Source organism: Leptopilina heterotoma, unplaced genomic scaffold, assembly GCF_015476425.1.
Source record: "Leptopilina heterotoma isolate Lh14 unplaced genomic scaffold, ASM1547642v1 Lhet_13, whole genome shotgun sequence".
Classification (NCBI taxonomy): Eukaryota; Metazoa; Arthropoda; class Insecta; order Hymenoptera; family Figitidae; genus Leptopilina; species Leptopilina heterotoma.
In genome coordinates, this window is record NW_025110848.1 from 806,442 (window position 1) to 829,639 (window position 23,198).

General features: G+C 25.9%; 2 protein-coding genes across 3 annotated transcripts; one reads left to right on the forward strand and one right to left on the reverse strand.

Annotated features, from left to right (window-relative positions):
* The first annotated feature begins 153 nt into the window (after positions 1 to 153).
* Positions 154 to 2,859, forward strand: LOC122512932 (NADH dehydrogenase [ubiquinone] 1 beta subcomplex subunit 10). The gene is made up of 4 exons (XM_043629076.1): positions 154 to 343; positions 735 to 870; positions 1,229 to 1,368; positions 2,555 to 2,859. The coding sequence occupies exons 1-4, from the start codon at positions 262 to 264 to the stop codon at positions 2,764 to 2,766; spliced, it is 570 nt and encodes a 189-aa protein (XP_043485011.1). The 5' UTR covers positions 154 to 261; the 3' UTR covers positions 2,767 to 2,859.
* A 636-nt stretch (positions 2,860 to 3,495) lies between these two features.
* On the reverse strand, positions 3,496 to 20,891 carry LOC122512933 (meiosis regulator and mRNA stability factor 1). 2 transcript variants are annotated; one of them, XM_043629077.1, is made up of 26 exons: positions 20,538 to 20,891; positions 19,816 to 20,198; positions 19,403 to 19,546; positions 18,932 to 19,216; positions 17,397 to 17,563; positions 16,161 to 16,258; positions 15,608 to 15,809; positions 14,996 to 15,155; positions 14,602 to 14,797; positions 14,435 to 14,520; positions 14,165 to 14,293; positions 13,930 to 14,082; positions 13,491 to 13,790; positions 13,104 to 13,202; positions 12,180 to 12,358; positions 11,848 to 12,020; positions 11,394 to 11,605; positions 11,043 to 11,193; positions 10,703 to 10,878; positions 10,148 to 10,531; positions 9,753 to 9,956; positions 9,360 to 9,630; positions 8,847 to 9,211; positions 8,461 to 8,565; positions 8,059 to 8,365; positions 3,496 to 6,026 (listed from the first exon to the last, which is right to left on the reverse strand). In XM_043629077.1, the coding sequence occupies exons 2-26, from the start codon at positions 20,155 to 20,157 to the stop codon at positions 5,971 to 5,973; spliced, it is 4,944 nt and encodes a 1,647-aa protein (XP_043485012.1). In that variant the 5' UTR covers positions 20,158 to 20,198; positions 20,538 to 20,891; the 3' UTR covers positions 3,496 to 5,970. The 2 variants fall into 2 exon arrangements, with proteins under 2 accessions (XP_043485012.1, XP_043485014.1); XM_043629079.1 differs by lacking the exons at positions 17,397 to 17,563; positions 18,932 to 19,216; positions 19,403 to 19,546; positions 19,816 to 20,198; positions 20,538 to 20,891 and adding an exon at positions 16,578 to 16,833.
* Positions 20,892 to 23,198: the final 2,307 nt, after the last annotated feature.

Sequence of the window (23,198 nt, forward strand, 5' to 3'; positions counted from 1 at the left end):
AGAAAAGTAATAAGAAAAATTCAAAAAACGTTAATAAGCGTTATTTTTTTTACCCAAGAAAATATTTCAAATAAAACAAGGAAAAAGTTTGAATTATTTAGAATTGCACTTGAGTATGAGCAGTGAAAGAAATAGTTTGAAAATTGACATAAAGAGTGCGTAATTATCGGTCAAATTTTATCGTCCGCTGGAGAGAAACTAAAATTTTGGAGTAAAATTTATTTTTTCCGAGTAATTTGTTTGATAATTTTGTAAATAAAAATGGTTCGTGAGAAAAGTTCAGTAGAACTTATAACAGATTTCTTTTATAACTTTATGGACGTTCCTGTAACGTTTTTTCGAGGTATTATCTAATCAGTTTTTATAGGTTATATTAAAGTGACCCTTATTATTAATTTGTCAAACATATTTTTATTATAATGTACATAATAGTAAAAAGAATTTATTTGAAAAAAAATATACATATTTATATATAATGCACAATTATCTATAAATATAGATAATAATCTTATTACTGCACATGAAAATAACGTACAGCAATTATATAGATACTTTCGCAATTCTTGAAAAGATAAAATTCTATTTTTTTACAACTTACTATAATTCTTTTCCTCCAACTTTATTGATTGGCTTTTTTTGTACAATTTTATTGATGTTAAATTTATTTTTTCTGTATTATCTTTTTTCTACTTTAATGTCAGGCAAAATATTTTAACACAATTTTTCTTTGACAGAGAAAATCGTTGAACCAAATCAACAAAAATATCCTTGGTACCATCAAAAGTATCGACGAGTTCCAACTGTCGATCAATGTTACACAGATGATCGTGTTTGTATATTTGAAGCTGATGAACAATTTCGAAGAGATAGGCAAGCATTTAATTATGAATTAAGAAAAGTTCTTAAAGGCCTCCTGAATGCTCCTATTCCTTCTTGTAATATCGTTTCCTAGATCCAAAACCTTTAAATCTCCAAATAGGTACACAATTGTCAATATAGAAATTTGCCACTTTTTATTTTAATCGCATTATTTTATTTAGAAATTAAATTAAATAATTTAATTTAGAAATTAAATTAAATCACTTAATTTAGAAATTAAATTAATTGACTTAATTAAAAAATTAAATGAATTCATTTCAGAGAAATTTAGAATGGTATTACTTTAGAAAATTTATTTTTAATTATTTAGAAATATAATTGAGTAAAAAGTTTATTTTTTTTCGACTAGACTTGTAGACAGTGAAATTTGTGACCTTTTGAAGCAACGTTATGAGGATTGTGCCATTTATCAAGGAGTCGTTGATCGAGAAAGATGCCAACCACTTTTAGATGCCTATGAAACTGCTACTGGAGCTTGGTTTTCTAAATGTAAGATTACAATATTTATAATTTATAAAATCTCCTGCTTATTGTTTTATTATATTTGAATTTTTAATATATTTAATTACTTTGAATTATTTGAATTTAATTATTACATATTTTGGACATATTTAATTATTTAACAATTTTAATATATTTAATTACACAGGACCACAAAATTTTTTTCGGGAAAATATACATTGATGGCACCATGTGTTCTATACGTATTTTGACGCGCTGAATCCAAATCTGGGTCTACTTTTGCCCCAACACGTCACAGTTTCGAGATAAATAAAAATTTCTCCAAAAAATAGATGAAAAATAAAAAAATATATTTTCAAATTTTTATAGGGATACAAGTTTTTCTCATAATTTTCTTCATATTTGTCAGAAATTTTATGTTTATTTCTAAGAATTAACTTTTCATTGCTCTCTAAATATGTATTTAATGTTACAAATAGTGCAAGTAAATAAGTAAAATATATTCAATATATTAATGACTTACTTCACAGGTTTTGAATACTACGAGATCTGATATTACTATCAATTCTAATTAAAGTTAAACATTTTGTTCATAGATACAAAAATCTCAAGTATATTTAATTACATAGTAACTTTATATAAATCGAAGTAACCATCTACTTAACGATTTTTTCCATTAATTTATTTAGTAATTTCTAGATTTTATACACATTTACAGGTGTCAATTCTTACAAAAAAATGAAATTTTCAACAGATGCAAAGAAAATTTGCAGAAAAATTTGTCTCTTTATAAACGTTCGAAAATAATCGTAAAAATGCCTATTTTTTGGAGAAATTTTAATTTATCTCGAAACTGTGACGTGTTGGGGCAAAAGTAGACCCAGAATTGGATTCAGGGCGTCAAAATACGTATAGAACACATAGTCCCGTCTATGTATATTTACCCGAAGAAAATTTTGTGGTCCTGTGTTATATTTGAATCAAAATTTATAATTTAATTTGTAAAATCTCTTTTCCTGCTTATTATTTAATTCAGGAATTGAAATTATACAATTTTTTTCTGTTGTTCAGATTTTAATTGGAAATTTTAATATATTTGCATTTTGAATATATATTTAATTATTTTGAATTATTTGAAGATATTAATTTATGAATTAAAATGAAATTTTTTTCTTTTGTTCAGATATTAATTAGAAAATGAATTAAATTCCAGATGGAGATGTTGGTGTAAATCCCAATTCAAGAAATGCATTAATGAAACAGAAACATCGCATGGTTTGGGAACGCAGACACGGTCCAATTGGTAGTAAACCAAGAGAGTCTGGACCATATCCATATCGTTGGTTTGAATTCGATCCGAATTGTAATCGTGGACAGAGAGTTCCCGACAGCATTAAACCTACACCTACAAAAAATGAGAAGTAACATGTTACATACATTATTCACTTAGTATTTATAGGATTATTATTATCAAAAAAAAAATTGTTTGTCTGCAAATAAAGGGCGATTGTTATTTAATGAACTTATCTTTTAATTTCAAATTATACCATTTTTTTGTTTTCTTTTTTCGCCAGCGTGTAAATATTCCTTCTTAGTAGTTGATCACTTTTATATTTATTTTCTCAATTTGAATTGAATTCAATGATTATTTTGATTTTATTAAATAAATTATATTGAAAGTAACAGAATTTCTTATTTTCAAATATCAATTTTTATTTTTGAATAATTCCAGATTCAAAATTAGAAAAAATTCTCTTAGTAACTAATTAAGTAATTTTATTATTATTTATTATATTTTTAAATAAAAATTTTCTCAGGATTTCAATTATGTATTTTTAATACAAATTTTAATTAAATTTCTCTAAAGAATTTAATTATTTTCAAAAATTTTAATAAAATCCTATGCAAGAATTAAATTATTATTTCAGATCTAAAATAATAAAAGTTACAAAAATTAATTTTCTTTCATATTTAATTACTAGTGTTTACTTTTTTTTAAATAATGTTTATTTTTTCAAAAAAGTACAAATTTATTTTTGCAAAATTAAGAACAAAATTTTATTAACACGATATTGTTTTAAATTAGTATACAAATATAACAAAAAATAGTTAAATGTAAATTTCAGGAAAGTATAAATAAAAAAGACACCAGTATTGTTTTGCAAAAAAAGAATGTTTTCATTTTTTTTCTTTTTCAAATTCATTCTCGTTATTTGCTTCACGTTTCATAGTACAATATATAAAAATATCTACAACCTATTGTACGCAAATATCAAATAATTAAATACAGTTTTCTTTAGAATCCTATTGATTCCTTACACTTTACACGATAAATTTTCTTTTTAATTATCTTCAAATATAGGGCGGGTTTTTTTGGGGGGGTGTTATAAAAATAAAATAACGCAGAGTATAATACGAAAGACCGAGATTGATAAATACTTTCATTTAAATATATATATAAATATATCGTTTTCTTTTTACAGTTCTTTTTCCATATAAATTAAATTCAAATCATCTCAGATGTAGATTTGAAAAAAATTGAATAAAAAGTTTCATTTTTTTTTTTAGTGCCAAGAAAAATAAGTGGGTATAGGGGAGAAAGGAGATACTTAAAATTGTCGACAATTAATGGAATGTGTAGACAATAAATAAAAAGAAAAAAAAATTGTATAAAAAGAAACACGGGCACCTTTATATTTGGGCAAAAAAATGATAGTCCTAAAAAAATTAGCGTACTAATACACAGAAGAATTGCGTTGTGAGATGGAATAATTTAATCGTGAAAAATCGCGACTTATGAGACATTTACGTATACTCCGTTAAACTTAAAAAAAACCTATCAAAAAATGAAGAGAGCACAATAAATACGTAATAATAAAGATAATAATATAATAATAAAATAATATTAATAATATACTTAATAACAAAAATGCTATGTATTAAAAAATAAATTAACAAAATTGAATATCTATAAAGGGCAGGGGGTGGGGAATTTTAAACAAAGAAAATTTCTTTGTAACTCGATGATACCGATACGAGATCATCGAACCGGCAAACCATTGTTTCTAATGGCAGAAAGACGAATTTCCGCACTAAATGCCATTTTTAGCTTTGTAATTAGTTGAGAGATTTCGTTTCTTATTTTTTTTTTTTGTTACGTTTTTTTTTATATACAATTATATGCAATGTAGCCATTTTGAAACACGATCATCAAGTTCCTTTTTTTTGTATTTACAATGTCGCATTCACGATTTTGAAACATTAAATATACGACTTCTTTTTGTTTTTACTTAAAAAAAAATTATTCACAAGTACAAATAAAATCATTTGAGATCATTCGGAGATTTCAGACATGTATCTCGTCGCGCAATTATTTTGAGCATATTTATATATATATTATGAAAGCAAACTAATTTCTAGCGCATAAATAGAAATTATTATTTATTTTATCTGCGCAAATTTCGAATCGATAATTTAAAAACGATAAATCTTAATAGAAACGTGATTTATACGCAATTTTCTTTGTCCTTTCTTGCTAAAAAAAACCAGGACTTTTTTTTTATAGAAAAAGAAAACAATTTTTTTTCGAATTATAAATAAAAAATATGGTCCTTATTTATGCCAAATTCTGTATAACACAATAGCTTAAACGTTATAAACATTAAATACGTTTCTCATAGTAAAAACAAATTTTTGCCCGAAAAAAAAAAATTTTCAATCTCAATCTTTCTTTTTTTTCATTTTAAAAATTTTGCCTAGTTTGCTTCTTTTTTTCGAAATTGAAAATAATAATAATAATAGAAAAATTCAAACTTCACGCTTTAGATGAGGAGGAGAGAGAAAGAGAGAGAAAAGTGAGAAAAAAGAGATTTTCCTATCTTAGTCGACACTGATAATACTTATATTAAGTATGCAAAAAAATTGCTTTAAGTCGCGAACAATAATTTCACAGTGAACGCAACTTTTTCGGACCCGATTTTCATAATATAGAAATCTAGATAATCAAAAAAAACGATTCGAATTAATAAATTTCATTTTTCTAAAAAAAAAATCTGTACACTAAAATTTTTTTTTTCCTACTCTTTTGTGTGATCGGTTATTCGAATCTAAAGTTTGTGAATTGGTGATTTTTCTTTTAGATCGATCGTGAATTACTTTGTTTTCATTAAAAAATTGTCATTTGAGACAAATGATAATTGATTATTATGCTCCATATTTTGTTTATCACAGTTTGGACATTGCTGTACAATCCTAAATATGGGAATCATCGAATTCACACGATTTAAAATAATGCCATTTCGAGCATTTCTCATTTTTATAATTCGATGTATTATAATATCAAGATCGTGAAAAAATTTCACTCGTTTTTTTGAAATTTTAATTGACGCTATTTTTAATATTAGCGGGGGCAAAAAATACCTATTTAAATGTTTTAACATTCTTTGTAGGTATTCGATAAACGATCTTTTTATCACGATCTATCGTTGATATTATAATTTAATTTATTTCTACGCGATGATAAAATTCGTGATTGGGACTAGTTTCTTTTTTTTTTTTAAATTGGGCCTCAATTTCATTTTGGTCTTTCGTTTTTTTTTTTTTTTAAAGATTCGTTGCCGAGAACTTGTTTCAGGGATCAATTGGCTGATCGAATTGTGCTGCCAAACGACGTTTTCCAGAAAATGCTATAAAAAACAGAGTATTTTTATTATTTGCACATTTAGGTAAAAATTTATATACTTTCGTCAAGAAATTAAAAAATTTTGAATATTTTTCGTTATTGTATAAAAGTGTATTAATTTTTTTTAAATATTGTTTAATACTTAACTAATTCAATTTTGGATGAAAATAAATACTTTTAAAATTTCAAAACAAAAATTCAGACTTCGCACTCGTTAAGTAATTAAAGTAAATTACTTTACTCAGGGTTTTAATTATGAATTATTCAATTCTAAATTTTTGTAAAATTCAAATAATGTTTCCAAATGTTCAGTTAGAATTCTCAAAAATATAATTATATTTTAAAAGTAATTTTTTACAGTAAAAAATAAATTTTTTAAAATATAAAATTTACTTCAATGAAATTTAACAATATTTACAATTGTTTCAAATTATTTTTGGGAAATTCAGAATTTTTTCTATTTCTTAATTAAATTATTCAAAATTTCAAGAATTCTTGTTAAATAAATAATTAAATATTTATTTTTATTTATTTTTCCAGAGGAATTAAAAATTTAAATAATTTCAATGTAGGTAAAACCTTGTGAAAATTAATTATTTCTTAAAATTGTAACTGCAATTCTTTCAAAATTTAGTTTTTCTTAGAATTTTTGAAATAAAATTATTCAAAACTTTAATATTTTTTTAGAAAAATAATAATTGAAAATCATTGAATTCGTGGAAAAGAATTTTATCAAAAAATTTGAAAATCATTGAATTCTTGCGAAGAATTTTATTAAAATTTTTGAAAATTCTAATTAAATTCGTTTAAAATAATGGAGTTTTTTTAAAAATAATTTTAATTGAATACTTTGAAAATAATTGAATTTTATGAAGAATTTCTTTCAAGTTTTCAAAATAATCGTGTTTGTTATTAATTGAAATTAAACATTTAATTATTGGATTTTAATAAAATTTGTAAAAAAAATATTTAAATTCTTCTTAAAATTTTATTACAATTTTTTCAATAATTTAACACATTCACAGAATTATGTTAAAATATTGAAAATAATTGAATTCATGAGAAAAATTTTATTATTTACAAAAATAATTTAATTCTTGCAAAGAATTTTACTATTTTTAAAAATAATTGAATTGTTTTGAAATTTTTTTTTGATAATTAAAAATAAATAATTCATTAAGTATTTGATTCTTTCTCCACAGATTTTAAGTAATATTAATTGCAAAACTTTTTAAAATTTAATTATTTCAAATAATTACATTTGCAATTCTTCCAAAATCCAATTCTTTTTTCGTATTTTTAAATAAAATTATTCAAAAATTTGATAATTTTTTCAAGAAAATATTTAAATATTATTATTTCTAATTCAAAAAATCTAACTGATAAATAATTTTGCTAAGTATATTTTTTCATAAATAATTTTAAACGTCTAAAATTCGATTTTATTTTGAAGGGAATAAATACTAAATTTTTTTCTATTTCAACTATATTAATGGGTTTAAAGTAGTGTAAATTTTAAAACAAAAGCAGCTTTTGATGGCACAAATATAAATAAAGTATCCAAATAGTAGCAAATCGTAAAAAAAGTACATAATAAATATTAGGTTTTAGAAAATGAGTGCGAAGACTGAAAGTTTAATTCCAAATTTTAATTAACAGGTCTCAAATCGATTGAAACTCGAATTGACAAAAATTGATTAAATTTAAATAACAGAAACTGTTTTAAATTTGAATTTTTCATTTCTAAATTTTATATAAAATCCAAAAAAGCATATTTTATTTAACCAGACCAATATTTTTCAAATTTTAATTTTTGCTGATTTTAAATAAAAAGAATATTTTAAGAAATGAAAAAAGAAAAGAAATCTTCTGTAATTTCAAGTAAAAAAAATAATTTCTAACATTTAGATTAATTAATTGAAGAAATAATTGAAAGTCGCATTTCGTTAAAAAAGGGGAAAAAATCCTTCAATCAAAGTTCAGAATTAATTTATGTACAAATTAATAAAAATTAAAATAATTAAATAAGAACTTACAGCGTTTAGTAGGAGTTGTGTCAACTCTGTCTGCAGTCTCATGTTCAAATAAGCCACCACTCATTGAACTAGTGGGACTCATATTATCTAAATCATCTTTTTTCGTCGTGAGTGAAACAGAAGGACGTGGCAGTGCCGATGGATGAGGAGCAATAATGACATTTTGATTTGTTGAATAAAACGGCGAAATATTTGGATTTAGAGGATTTGCCGAAGCTGATAGTAAATTTTTCGTTGGCGATAAAAGATCAGAAGCCTCGTCATTTCCCGATATTTCATCCCAAGTCGAAAGCGGTATCGAAGGCACCTGCAATTGTAAAAAAAGAAAAGAATATATATTATTTTGAATTTTTGTGAAAAATAATTTTCAATAATAATTAAAACATTTTTTCAATACGCTACCTCAAAGTTTGTAAACTGCTCATTTCGTCTAAATGAGTAATTTGGCGGTGAGGACCAAATGGAAAATTTCCATGATTTGTCCTTATCGTCATCATCATCTTCATGCTAAATTAAAAAAAAGAGAAGATTTATTATATTTAATTACAAAAGACAAAGTATTCAAGATGAACTTAATTTCGATTCTAAATTAAAACAAATTCAATTTAAAATTTTTAAAATTAGTTAAAATAAATTCAATTTGAAATAAAAAGTATAAATTACAATAAATTCAAAATAAAGAAATAAAATAAATATTTAAAAATAATTCAAATTGTTGAAATTGATTAATTGATGAAGTGTTTCTTTTATTACGATAATTTGGAATTAAAGAAGAAATTTCAACTAACGAGTTCGATATTCTCAGGTTCAGGTGGAGGCGGTGGAAATTCATTACTCAAAACTGGTGTTCGCATGAGACTTTTTAAGAATGTGTCGCCGCGACTTTGCATTGATGGCCATTGATGATTGAGATTGTCATTCAATGACATTGCCGACCAGGGTGATGTGTTTTTCTTTGGCCAATTCGTAACGTCACTCTTTTGCTTCCATGAACTGTTGCCACTTTCACATGTCCAGTTTGATTGCTCCTCGTGTTTACTCGAAGCACTCGAAACATTCAGACGTGTCGATGAATCCATTTCAAATGAATCAATTCCCGATTCTGATTCTTGATTCGATGTTGAAAATGTCGACGGTAGTGGAAAACCGACAGCTACAAAGAAAAGAAAATGTTGAAATGAACGATCACTCCGAGTCTTCGACTCGGATTTAATTATTTACAAGTTCAAAATGTTTACTTTTAGTTTCAAGAGATATTTTTTTAGGAACTCAAAAATCTCAAGAAGAGGGAAAATACTTACAGGCAAGTTTCTTATTGAGATGAACGATCTTCTTTTTATTTCGATTTTCCTTCAGAATCACCGTACAAGACAGAGATTGAAGGAGAGCCGTTAGAGTTGGATATCCAAATTGTGCAGCTCTGCAAGCCGAGCCTATTGTGTTCAAGTAAGCGCTTTCGAATTGTGTTATGCCCAAAGAGCCACCGTAATTCATTAAAACACGATAGACATTGCAGGCGAAACATTGTATCGATGTGAGTTCAATATGCTGATTATCATTCAAATTGATAAACTGTAAGAAGAAAAAGTCGGAAAATTGCATTAATTTAGAAAAGTTATAGAAATTTTTTTTCTTTAACTAGACGAATTCACTATAAATATTCAAAAGTTCGAATTTGAAAAATTATTTCATACTTGAACAACGTTGGTGAGTTCTTTCTTTATTTCCTCCAAATCGCAATTACGATGATAAAATTGCGAATACAGCAATTGAAACTTTTTCACCGGCATGGAATAATTTATTTGATCAATCAGTACTCGACGACACTGCAATGCCAATTGTTGTAAATGCGATTTATTCAGTGAAATAACGACGGCTCCTGTTTCCGTATGAATAACCTGCAAAAAAAATATGTTTTAGAAATGCAAAAAGGTACAAATTAAATAAAGAAATACAGACAAGTAAAAAATAAATAAAGAAATACAGAAAAGTAAAAAATAAATAAATACATAAAAAGTAAAAATAAACTAAAGAAAAAATACAAAGAAAAAAAATTGAATTTTAATTAATTTTACAATTGACAATTTACCTGTACGGTGTTATCAATTTTCTCCATGAGTTGCAAGATGGAATTGCAGTTGAATAATTCGGGACGTAGAGCATAGCCGTAAAGTTGAAGGAATGCTTGTGGAACATTGGAAACATTGAGACTTCCATTGGAGTGAGCAATTAATTTGGAAATTTGCTCATCGAGAACAAGAAGACTTTCCTTTTCCGTTAATGATATTCGTCGTTCGCCACCGCTTACGTCTTCGATGTTAACAACGTCGGGTATCGATTCAAAAAGTTCAATTAACTTTGTGAAACCATAATCAGACACACGACACTGATGACCAAAGTGATGATGATACGATGGCACGAATTTATTGAACAGCATTCGACATTGAGGTGCATGACGTAAGAGCTCAACAACCTGAGAGAACATTTACAAAAAGTTTTTTAATTTAAAACATTTGGTTTTGGGAGAAATAAAAAAAATATACAGAAAAGTTTTAATGAAAAGGAAAATAAAAATCTGGAAAATTATTTTTTGAGAAAAATAGAATAAAGTAAGAATAAAAAGTGAAAATAGTTTCCTTTTTACCTCGACAGCGAATTGCTTTGTTCGTTCAATTTCCTCAGGTGTTTGTTCTCGTTTAGGAATAGCGATCAGTTGATCGTCTTCGTTGAAATTCGTGACGACGACTGTATTTTCGGAAACTTCTCCAAGAATATCTTCAATGTCACATACGCCATAATCCACAACATCCCATGGTTTGCCTGTGAAAATAAAATCATATATTTCAATTATTATTCATAATGATAAACATTGTTTTCTTATTAATTTCCATTTAATTTTAACTAAGGAAATAAAATTTTACGTCTAAAAAATGAATTTAAAAAATTTTAAATAACAAAGTTAGTAATTCTTTTTAATTACAAACCTAAGACCCTGGCGTAAACACTTGGAAATTCAGAGAGAGTCACTTGTTTGCTGGCTTGAGCTTTAAGGACCCGCAGCAAATCGGAAGTGAAACGACGAACTTGAGCTCTGTGTGAAAGAGTCACAACGCGCTTGTTTCCTTCTCCCATCACCTGAAAATTTACAAAAATATTCAAAATATAATATTTTATTTTCCTACTTTATTTATCAAAAAGAGTTTAAAATTCCGTCAGCAAAATAATTTTGAAAAAATATATAATAGTATTTGATATCCCCTTGAAAAAAGTTTTTAAAACTTAAAAACAAGAAGGAAAATAAAATTCGGACAAAGATTTTATTTAAAATAATTTACCTGAACTGTGTGTGTCAGACCTTCCAACAATTCAATTAATTTCGTAAATCCATAATCCGCGACTCGGCATTGTCTACCGAAATGATGATGATAAGCTGGAATAAATCTATTGAATGACAATTGACAATGTGGTGCAGTTTTCAGGAGATCTACTAATTCACGACTAAATAGAGCCAATTGATTTGCTAAAGGTGGACTGACGCACTTATTTTCTGAAAATAGAACATTCCCTTTCACTAGTTTTAAACTTTGAAAGACATTTGAAATTTAAATTAAAATCTTATATATTACAAGACTAATTCATTTGAAAACTAAATAAAAATTTTAAATATTAGAAGACAAATTTATTTGAAAATTAAATAAAAATTTTAAATATTAGAAGACAAATTAAATTAAAAAATGTATTAGTTTATTTTTCAATTCGAAAAATTATTATTTCCATTTTGAAAAATACCTTCGTGACTTTCATCGTGTGCTCTGTTTCCGGTCCATATCAAGTGCTTGACACTACCAACACCTTGTTTCAATTCGACGGTCGAAAGACAAGACACTAAATGCTCTAAGGGAACTCCGTTCTCATCGACAAGCAATGATTCTTTAAATTCCGCCTCGTAACAAGTGGGAAAGCTAGATTGAAGTTAAAAAATTGTTTTTTGAAAAAAGTATTCCTGATTGAAATCGTATTTAAACTACATTTTATTAATTCACAATTTTTCCCAAATATTTGAATAATTACTCTAAATTTAAATTATAAATAATTGACTAATTACTGAATGTTTTAATTACCTTGGTAATGGTAAACTTCCATTGTGCGTTGACAGCATTTGATTAACACGAATCGAAAGAATTTTCAACGATATTTGCACGTTTGGTAGTGATGCTAATTCTTGTTCAGCCCATCCTTTATCGAAACATGGTTTTTGCGTGTGTAGAGTGCAAAATGGAAATTCCAATAATTGACCATCCTGTGAAGAAGAAGAATTGAAGAAAATTTAAAAACTCATAATTAATTATCAGAGAAAAACTAACAAATGTTTATCGAAATCAGTTGACTTTAATCGCTTATGAGAATGATCAATGTTCTCGAGCACTAAAAGGAACACAAGCTCAACTATTAATGCGAAAACTCAGACTCGGTCTTATGTGTGGTCATCATGTTATTAAAAAACTGACATTAATGATTATTTATTGTGATCGTAATTTATTTAAATTTAGTAGTTTGAAATTTTTCCAAACTATCAAATTTAAGATTTTTTTTTAACTGACTATAAAGTTAATTAAAATTAAATTAAATTTGGTATTTTCAAATCTCTATTTCCATTTGCACACACGGAAAGAAAATAAATATTATATTTTATGAAAGTATTTTACAATTTGCGACAAAGAGAAATTTTTATATGAAAAATACTAAACGTTCAAAAAACTTATGAGAAATTTGGTATTTTTTTATCAAACACCAAGAATATCAATCAAATTTCAATATAACTTTACTAAATTTTATATAATTTCTTTTAAAGTTTTTATTTTATATATCAAAATATCGTTTAGTCGCATTTTCTCCTCAAATTGTAAAATACTTTTAGAAAATTTAATATTTTCTTTTCGCGTATGAAACAAAAATATAAAAGTAATATAGTGAATATAATACAAAATATATAAATATAAATAAATAAAAAAAAGAAAATACATAAATTTCAATATTGAACTTACGGAAGAGGAACTTCCGAAGCAAGGGGATGGCGTGCTTCTATGATCTGGATGCAAAGACACCATTCTACCTCCAGGATCTTCAGTAATGATGCATACGTCCTGTAAATAACAGAATTTTTCCAATAAAAAATTTTTATATTAAAGTTCTTTATTCTGCGATTAAAACAATTCTCTAAAATTGATTTAAGAACATTTACATAATTTTTTTTAGAAACATGGATAATTTATTATAAATAATTTAATTGAATATAAAACAATACACGCTTTTCGGAATTGTTATTTTTACAATTTTAATAATTTGTAATTGTAAAATTATTTGTAAATTAATTAATTGTAAAAATAATAATTAAATAATAATTTACTCATTAATATATTTAATTAGCTCACCTTAAGTTTATAAATTTCCGAAACACTAATTGAAATCATAAAACGACTCTCATACATTTCGCGAAATTTAAAAAGCGGTAGTTTATGTCCAGGCACTTCCTGCAAAAGCATAACGATCTGAGAACGTATAAGTTGAGGATTCGGCCCGCCGGTATGTGAATAAGAAATGAGTATCCGTTTGTAGCCTATTTTACGTCGATGCAATTGCGAAATTGCATATTGTGCCTCATGCAACGAAGGGACTTTAACGCTCGCCGCGAAATTTCCATCCGATTGCATAAATACAGAAACATGAAGCACCTATGAAGAAAAATAATTATTTATTATTATTCATTTTAAATTTTTGAATCTTAAAAAGTAATTTTCTTTAAAAGTAATTTAATAATTGATTGAAAAAATTTATTTTTATTTATCTTTAATAAGCAGAAAATTGAATTACCATAACGTGTTCCATGAAAATAGACGACAGAATACGTTTCATGTCTTTTGGATCGATATTCTGATCGAGATTTGTAACTTGTAATTCAATTGGTGTGAATGTACCATTTGATGAATTCATTCCATTCCGACTGTTGATTGGATTAAAGAAATTCTTGAGGGCAAAAAAAAAGATTTCATGGATTAGAGATGTTTAAAAATGGTGAAAAAATTTTGTACGAATTTAAAAAACTTACCTCAACTTCTTCGTTCTCAGCATCACTGTGATGATAGGGTGACATACGAGTCATTTGTTGACTCATTGAATGAACGGAATTCATATCATACGGTGATGAAGCTCTTGCAGTGCGCAGAGGATTTTGATGCTATTTTAACAAAGAAAAAAATAAATTACTTCTTAATATTTATTTATGGACTGAATTAATTTAAACTCAATGAATTAAAGAAAAATCAAGTCGGCGAGATATAAAATATTTTGAAGAAAATTATATACAGTAAAGTGATACCTGTCCATTCCAGTGGCTCATGTCACGTATTTGCGACTGGGAAAACATTGGTAACGGACTTTGCCTTTTGAATGACTGAGAAAAAGCTGCAAAAAAATACAGAACAAATTAATATTTCTTTTCCTTAAAATTAGAAATTATAAATGATAATTTTTTCTAAAAATTACTGTTATGATTTCCATTGTGAATCGGCGGTGCTGGCCAAGAAGATCTTTGACTAGAGAATTCCGAATGTTGTCCGAAAGAACCGTGTGTTCCTCTAATTCTACGATGTCCATCGTTTGTGCGACTTATTCCCTCGGGAATTATATTATCACCAACTTGTGAAATATGAACTCTTTTACCAACAGTCTTTGATTTATCCTGAAAGGATATAAATTATATTAAATAATTTTTCAAAAATTTACTCACCAAAAGGGTAAAAATTTTAAAATACAATTTAAAAAATTTCAAGACAAAAGAAACAGTGAAAAAGTGAATTTATATAATTAAGTTAATGAATTTAAAAAATTTTAGGACCAAAAGAAACAGTAAATGAATAAAATTTAGAAATTGATGTACTTTATAGTGATCATCCCATAATCTGTTTAGCTGTTGAGATCCAGTCATTTGCCAAACATGGGGTGATTGAACTCTCGAGTGCTCCGAATGCGATCTGTTGCAAGTGCCTTCATTATAAGAAAAGCATTTTCCAATAAAAGAAGACGCTGAATCCACAAAGCTAAAAATATTTGCATAAAAAAAGAGAAAATTTTCTTTTATTAGTATTAATTGAAATAAAATTGTAAAAATTTAAAGAAACGAAAAAAATTCAAGTCAGATAAGATCAAAGCTCCTTAAAATCACGGCCCGAATCTGTAAGGATTTTCATCAACCTACGACTCAAGGGCTCACTCTCGGTAGTCATCATTCTTTTTTTTATTTATAAAATTTTATTTTTTATTTACAAAAATTTTTTTTACTTTTTATTTACAAACAATTTTTTTACTTTTTATTATTATTATTCAGAAACAATTTTTTTACGTTTTATTTACAAAAAGAAGAAAAAAATGTAAAGATAAATAAAAAATGGAGTAAAATGTAAAAAATAAACAAGAATTAACAAAATAAATAAAAAATAAAAGAAAATATATTTTTCAATTTCAAAATTAATTTAAATTCTTTATTATTTACCCGGTTTGAGGATTCACTGAGGAGCAATGTAGTCCATTCCAAGCGGAATAGGATCCAACAATTGGAGAACCCGAATGATAATGGGGAGTGACAGGAAGACTCCTAGCACCCGCTATCGTCGAATTTGCTCCATACATTTGTACTAAAGGTGAATTTACGGCTTCAGATTCACTCAAAGTATGTTCCCTAACACAAGCGTTCTCTAAATAAACAAAAACAAAAATACAAATCAATGAAAAATTTTATTTCAAAAACTATCATTTCAAAACATTTTCTATTTTACTAATTCCTTTTTTCTTTAAACAAAAAAATAACAAACTTTCAAATAAAATATAAATAAAAAACAATTTAACAAAATTATGTGAGAGAAAAAAATAGATTTAAAAATTTAACTGAAAAATATTATCATCATTTATAAACGTAAAATATCTTCAAATTAATCGGAATTTAGAAAAACAAAAATAAGAAGGTCAAACACGCAAGCAAAACAAGACGCAAAGGTATATATATATAAAATAGAAAAACAGTTTTCGATTAATCTGATTTTACTTACCTCGACTGTTATTCTCGGATGATGAATCTTTTTCCTTCAAAAATTTGACAGAAATTTTCGAATCAAACACGTATTCTCCATGCATACGTTTTTGAGCCCTTGAAAAAAGAAAACAATTTAGTTTTTTTAATAACAAAGGGAAAATAAAAAGTAAACTAAGTGATATTAGCACGTGGCTAAGAATTTTCTCCACTATGTAAATCACAATCACATTTTTCTTATCTAATTTCTTTCACTTTTGGTTATTAAATAATTTCACGAAATTGTAAACAAATTCACTAATAATAATAGTAATAATAATCATATGAATAGTAATAATAGGAGTAGTGATAATAGCAGTAGTAATTATAGTAATTATAGTAATTATAATAATAATTATAATAAAAATAATTTTCCCGATTTTGAAAAATCTCTTACCAGATTTTCAAAATTGAGCGTGTGTGATTCGGGGACTATTGTATATATTATAAACTTTGAGTAAATAAATAACAGAATAAATAAATTACAATTGTTAATAAATATTAAACTATTAACTACAAAACTAGTAATAAATTAATGACACAAAACAAAATATATATTAATCTCAACAACTGATTAATTATATTAAATTTATTGAAACACTAAGTCTGCCGGGCGTGCTTCAAAAATGGCCATTACACTACATTGCTAATTTTCGTTTCAAATAAGAGATAATTTATAGACTCATCCCCACCAAAACAGGAAGTTTGGAAAGATTTCAAAATCTTAAACGCTTTTAAAAGTGTTTTCACATTAGAGCGCGATGATTTGAATTATTATTTTCATTTTTTCGGTTAAAAAAAAATTGCAATTATTTTTGTAAACTATCAAATAATTATTATGAAAAATCTATTTTTTAAAACGAATAAATCTTTATTTATATAATTTTCCCAATTCTTTCGATCTTTTAAAAAAGTTGTATATTTAATTTTATTCCTGAAATTTTAATACTTTTAGTTTACTATTTTTTAATTAAAAAAAAAAAACTTTTTTGTTTTTTAAAAAACATTACTATAATTACTAATATTATAAACTCTCAACAAATTTGAAATTTTATAAAATAATATAAAGGTATAAATAATTAAATAAATTTTATCGATTATTGTTAAATAGATAATTAAATATTATTTAAAAAAAATATTAAATGTTACTATAAAAAATGATTAAATATTAAAGAGTGTAATTAAAGTGATTATAACCTATTAATTGAATATTTACCTGTCAGCATACTCTTTGGAAAAAAAGCGCACAATCGCAGCATTTGATTGGACCTCGACAACTCGTCCTCCACAATTGTTAGACAGTCTCTTAAGTCGACGTTTAATTCCCGTAACGTCTTTATCCTCTGGAAGATTACTAATGAGAAGGTCAAACGATTCACTAACCTACAATCGAATTCATTACAAAAATTAGTAATTATTGGAGTAAATAAATTAAAATAACATATTTTTGATTTATTGACTATAAAATATGCCAATTTCAAATGAAATATTTCATTTTTTCAGTTTATTTAAATGTTAATTAAGATAGAATTTATTTCTTGATTAAAATTTTGTTTTACCTATAAATTATTTATTACTTTCAAACATTTTCATAAAATTTCACGAACGGATTCAATTATTTTTTTTTTTATTTTTTAATAAAATTTTTCGAAAGAATTCAATTTCTAAAATTTTAATAATTTCTTCGAAACAATTCAATTATTTTTTATAAATATAGTAAAATTCTTCGCAAGAGTTAAATTATTTTTAATAATTAATAAAAATCTTTTCAAGAATTCAATTATTTTCAATAGGCAATTATCGATATTTTCAACTTTATTATTTTCAATACAATTTTAATAAAAATCAAGAATCTAATTTAAAAAAAAAAACAAAAATTTAATTTGTTTGTCTTTGTTTCTTTTAATAAAATTCCTTGAGCGAATTCAATTATTTTAAAAAATAGCAATAAAATTATGAGAAAAATTTAAAAAAATGCAATAATCAAATCTTTAATTTGAATTATTAATAAACACGATTATTTAAAAAAAAACTTGAAAGAAATTCTTTATAAAATTCAATTATTTAAAATTTTCAATTAAAATTATTAAAGAAACTCAATTTTTTCAAAAGAATTCAAAGAAATTGTAATAAATTCTTCTCAAGAATTCAATTATTTTCCAATTTTTTGATAAAATTCTTTTCACGAATTCAATGATTTACATTGATTATAAAATTGAAAACATTTAAAAGGAGAATTATTCAAAAAGTTAGGAAACAAAATGCAATAATAGTAATTATTATTATTTATATTATTATTTAACCAAAATTTCACTAAATATTATTTTTTAAATACTTGATTTTCATTAAAACCGTTTTTTTTTTAATTATTTTATTATTCTATAAAGAAATAAATTTCACTAAATATTATTTTTTAAACATTTGCTCAGTTTTTAATTATTTTGCGATAAAAAAGTCCGAAATTGGGTTTTATATTCACTATTGATATTATTTATTTCTAAGGCTTGCTTCTTTGCTTTTTGTTAAAACCGTTTTTAATTAAAATTAAAAAATATTTAAAAAAATTTTAATTCATGTCATTAATTGAGAAATTAGTATAGTTTCTGTTAATTAACAAATGAATAAGATGTAAAATTTCAAACTGAAAGAGAAATTGGTATTTTTGTTCAAATTAACGATTGATAAAGTGATGCAAAACTATCGATATTATTGATAATTAAATGTAAAATAATGTTTAAATAAATGGTTTACCTTGATTGGAGTTCTAGAGGGCAGTGGTTCCATAAGTTCAGTAAAATCATAGTGCTCATTTGCACATAAAATTAGTGCCTCCGATGTGTTTTCCTTATGAAGAAGAATAACGTGAATTTTTTTCCTATGCCTCAAATCACTCAGGTCGGCAGCAAAATTAATATCGCCCGATATTAAAATAATTGCCGCTGGACTGCCGTGAATATCTGCGAACCTTCTGATTGATTGTCTCAATTTTTCATCGGCAGCATTTTTACACGTCGCTGCCACGTGTATTAAATTTACCTGCAATTCAATAATTTCCCATTTAAAAATTAATTTCCACAATTATAAGGGTTTTATATTATCCACAATATAAATTTTTTTCTATTTTAAAATTTTTTCTATATTTTATACAATTTTTTTTCTAAATTTTACTCGTTTTTGTATAAATAATTACATTTTGTATTAAAAGAGAAAAAGTGCACTAACCTGAGCGTCATTTAATTCTTGTATAATTTGTTTATTCTCTTTTTGTACATCACAGACTACTATAAATTCTGCCTCTTTATAACCGTTAAAAAATTTATCTCTTATTTTTTGAGTAACTGCTATGGCGGATCGTCCTTTAGGGACCTAGAAATAATTAAATAAATTAAAAATTAAGTACGAAAGAAAAAGTGTGAAAAGAAGAAAAAAAGAATGAAAAGTAAGAAAATATAAGTAAATTACTATAATTTTACAAATAAAAGTATTTTTAAAAATCTGGAGATAAAAATCCCGGAGACAAATAAATTAAATAGTTAAAAAAAATATTGAGTAAACTATCATAATTTTACTTGGAAAAATAGACAATTTAAAAATAATTTCATTAAATATTGTTGATGTAGAAAAAAAATACACACCTGACAGTTTTCAATGTCCCAGAAGACGCCGATAGGCGGTAAAAAGTTTGGTAAATGTTTCGAGGTAATTGGACTACCATGATGAATGTATGAGTAATCATATGGATGCCGTCTTTGATCCAATGAACCAGGTAAACTCGCCGAATCCAAAAGTGATTCGGTATCGTTATCAGAATTAGTACCAGACAATGAATGCGTTTTCTGATAGTCAATTGGAATTGATTGCGATGGGGTTTTTAGCGTTGAAAGTAATTTAATTAATTTATAATTCAGCTCTTCTTCAGCCTCAACATCACAGTCAGCACCTGATGAAAAGTGCTTTGGAAGGTACGTGTCCGCCATGTGATACGAAAAAAGTCCTACACTTCATACCAGCAATTAACCTTTGATAAACAAAAATTTTATACATTTAATCTTATCTTTGCAATTGACATTCAAATATCACATATTGAAGAAGATAACCGTATTTTAATTATCGACGCAGCTAATTATTACACTTCACTAAAAAGTTCTATTCAAAAATATACACAGTAATATTGAGAATTTCGTAAAATATTGACATTTCAAATATTTTTCAACAAGAAACACACGTATTATTTTTATTTATCAAAGAAAAAACAGTAAACTAAGAATGTTTTGTTTGACTTTTAAAAAAATATTGATAGACACAAAATTATAAAAGTTTCTAAATAAAAATTGTTTTATCAAAATTATTTGCTTACCTTGGAAAAATAATTATTAACGGTTTTTGAATAACCATATAAGATTTTCGTAAAATCTTGCATAAACGACGAGCGAGAAAACAATTATTAAAAATCCTAAAATTTGAGGTTATGATTCGAGTCACTGAATTCGGAGTAACCAATATACTCGATCGTCGAATAATAAAAATTTTCTAGTAAATAAAAATAAATGTGTATCCTTAATCACCACATTAATACATTGTACAACCGATCATTCAAAAAATAACAATAAAAGGAAGTATATGTCAAAGTATACATTGCTCTCGTGGGCCACCACAAAGAAATCTGAATTTTGCGTTTTAAGGTCGAAATTACGGCTGCTGAGTGTTTTTGCGTGTGCACGGGGGGACAAGTTGTTTAATATTTGTTGTTGGCTAATTTGTATACAATGCTCAAATCAAAATTGTTAGAAACCAGCTTATTTATAATCGTTGCATTTTGCTTAGGTTTCAAAATTTTTAAACTAGTTTTGAATTAATAAATTCGAGTGTTTTTTGGAATTTTAATTGCTTTTGATTTTAGAATTTTTAGATGGTTTTAACTGATATTTAATTAATAATTTTTATTTTATTTTGTGTACTTTATTTTTTCACCAATTAAATGACGACAGGGTTGGATCGTTAATTTTACACTAATACGTAAAGTTACACAGGATTGGAAGGTTGAAATGTAATTTTGTCCACATTTCGCGCCTGGGCCAATGAAAATCAGTAGCTTGATTTGTCCAAGAATGTTATTGGCTGAGGGGAAAAATGGTTGATAACACTGTTTTCTGTTTTATCGACCTAAGAAGTGTGATGGAGGCTTGATGGCCAAAAGCAAACTTGAACTTTTCTCGACAACCTGATGACGAGAACAATACCTCCGCGAATATTATGTTTGCCGTCGATTGGAAAGACACAATTTTGAGGAAGGCACCCCACGTTGAGACGCCCGATTTGTCCTTTGTGGTCCATTTGCCTTCGATTCTCTGAAAATTTGGCGACTTAGAATGAAATATCCAAGTGTCTCCAACCTAACCTCTCTAGTCCTCGCCGAACAACCGCTCCGAAATTTTAATTAAACATCTGCAAGAGGAAGATTTGTAACTTCATCAAGAGAGTGGGGACAGTGACACCGTTTTTCCCGAAAAGTAATGCTTTATAAGGTGAATAATTACAATAATCCACAGTATATTTCTTATATTTATAAGTTAGGAAAACGTTTCCAGTTAAAATAATACATTTGATGAATAACAAAACTCGCTTTTGTGGCGATTATAAACTTTAGTCCCTTTAGTCATATAGTCATTTTTAATAATTTTGTTATAAAACGGGGTATATAACGAAGTTTCCCCTAAAATTGATTGCTTCTTGAAGGAGAGTAAGTCTTTGTTGACCGCATGAAACATCGTGATGATGACAATGCTCCTCGAAGCGGCTTTGCATGAGTTCCTGTTGAAAAAATTCCTCACGGGCGAAAGTCAAGGTACTAACGCAAAACAAAGACCACTATAGTGGCATGTAGAATGACCAACAATTGATTTCTGAACTCCTGATAATAGGAGGGGCTCGCTCGAAACAACCGCGCGCGAAACGTAAACCCATTGGGTGGAAATGAACTCTTCCCAAGTGCACATGCACTCCTGGTATTTCAGAGCTCGCTTGCACCTAACAACGTGGGAGAAATCACTTTGCTATCTTGTATTATTCATTGACAACAATGCAGTGGATTTCATTTGAAATTTTCAAATACTGTTTGTCGGAATTTCTACATTTTACTTTAGTTATTTTTTCCCAGTGAATTTCACAAAAGTAGAAAGAAAAATATGTTTTTCACCAAAAATTTGTTTACAAAATTTTCTTTTTTTAAATTATTAATCAAGAAAGGGTGTAAAATATTTTTGAACAAAAATTTATAATAACATTTTTAACTGGAAAAATATTCTTTCTTCTAAATTGTTGATTATAAACATTGAGAACTTGTTTTTTTAATTTCTTTTATGATTTCATCACTGGGTTATCTGTAAATTATTAGCTTTTGAATTTATTCAAAAATTTCCACTAATACTTTAAATTCGCTAATACTAAAAATCAAAAAACTATTCTCAAAAATTATAATGAAATTCTTTAAAAAGATTCAATTATTTTGAATATCTAGTATTTTCATAAAATTTTGCGCAAAAGAATTCAATTATTTTCATAAATAATAACATTTCCACAGAAATTCAATTATTTAACAAAATTTTTAGACAATTCTTCACAATAATTCAATTGCTTTCACTAATAATATTTTTCATGGAAATTCAATTTTTTAAACAAATTTTTGATAAAATTCTATAAACAAGAATTCAATTATTTTCATAAATAGTAAAATATTATAATAATATTTCAAAAATAAATAAATATCATTTAGAACTTTAGGGACATTTTAATTTACAAATTTACTGAAAAACAATAAAACAAAAATAAGACAAAAAAAACACGAAGTTTCAAATAATAACTAGGAGATATAATTTAATAAATTAAAATACTATTTGTATTGAAGGTTGTCGGAATTATTTAAATGCATCTTTTTTTTAATATTAGTGTAATAATTGTATTTATACAAATCAAAAAATTGAACACGGCAGTTTAGTCTATAAATGGTTCAATATTTTTA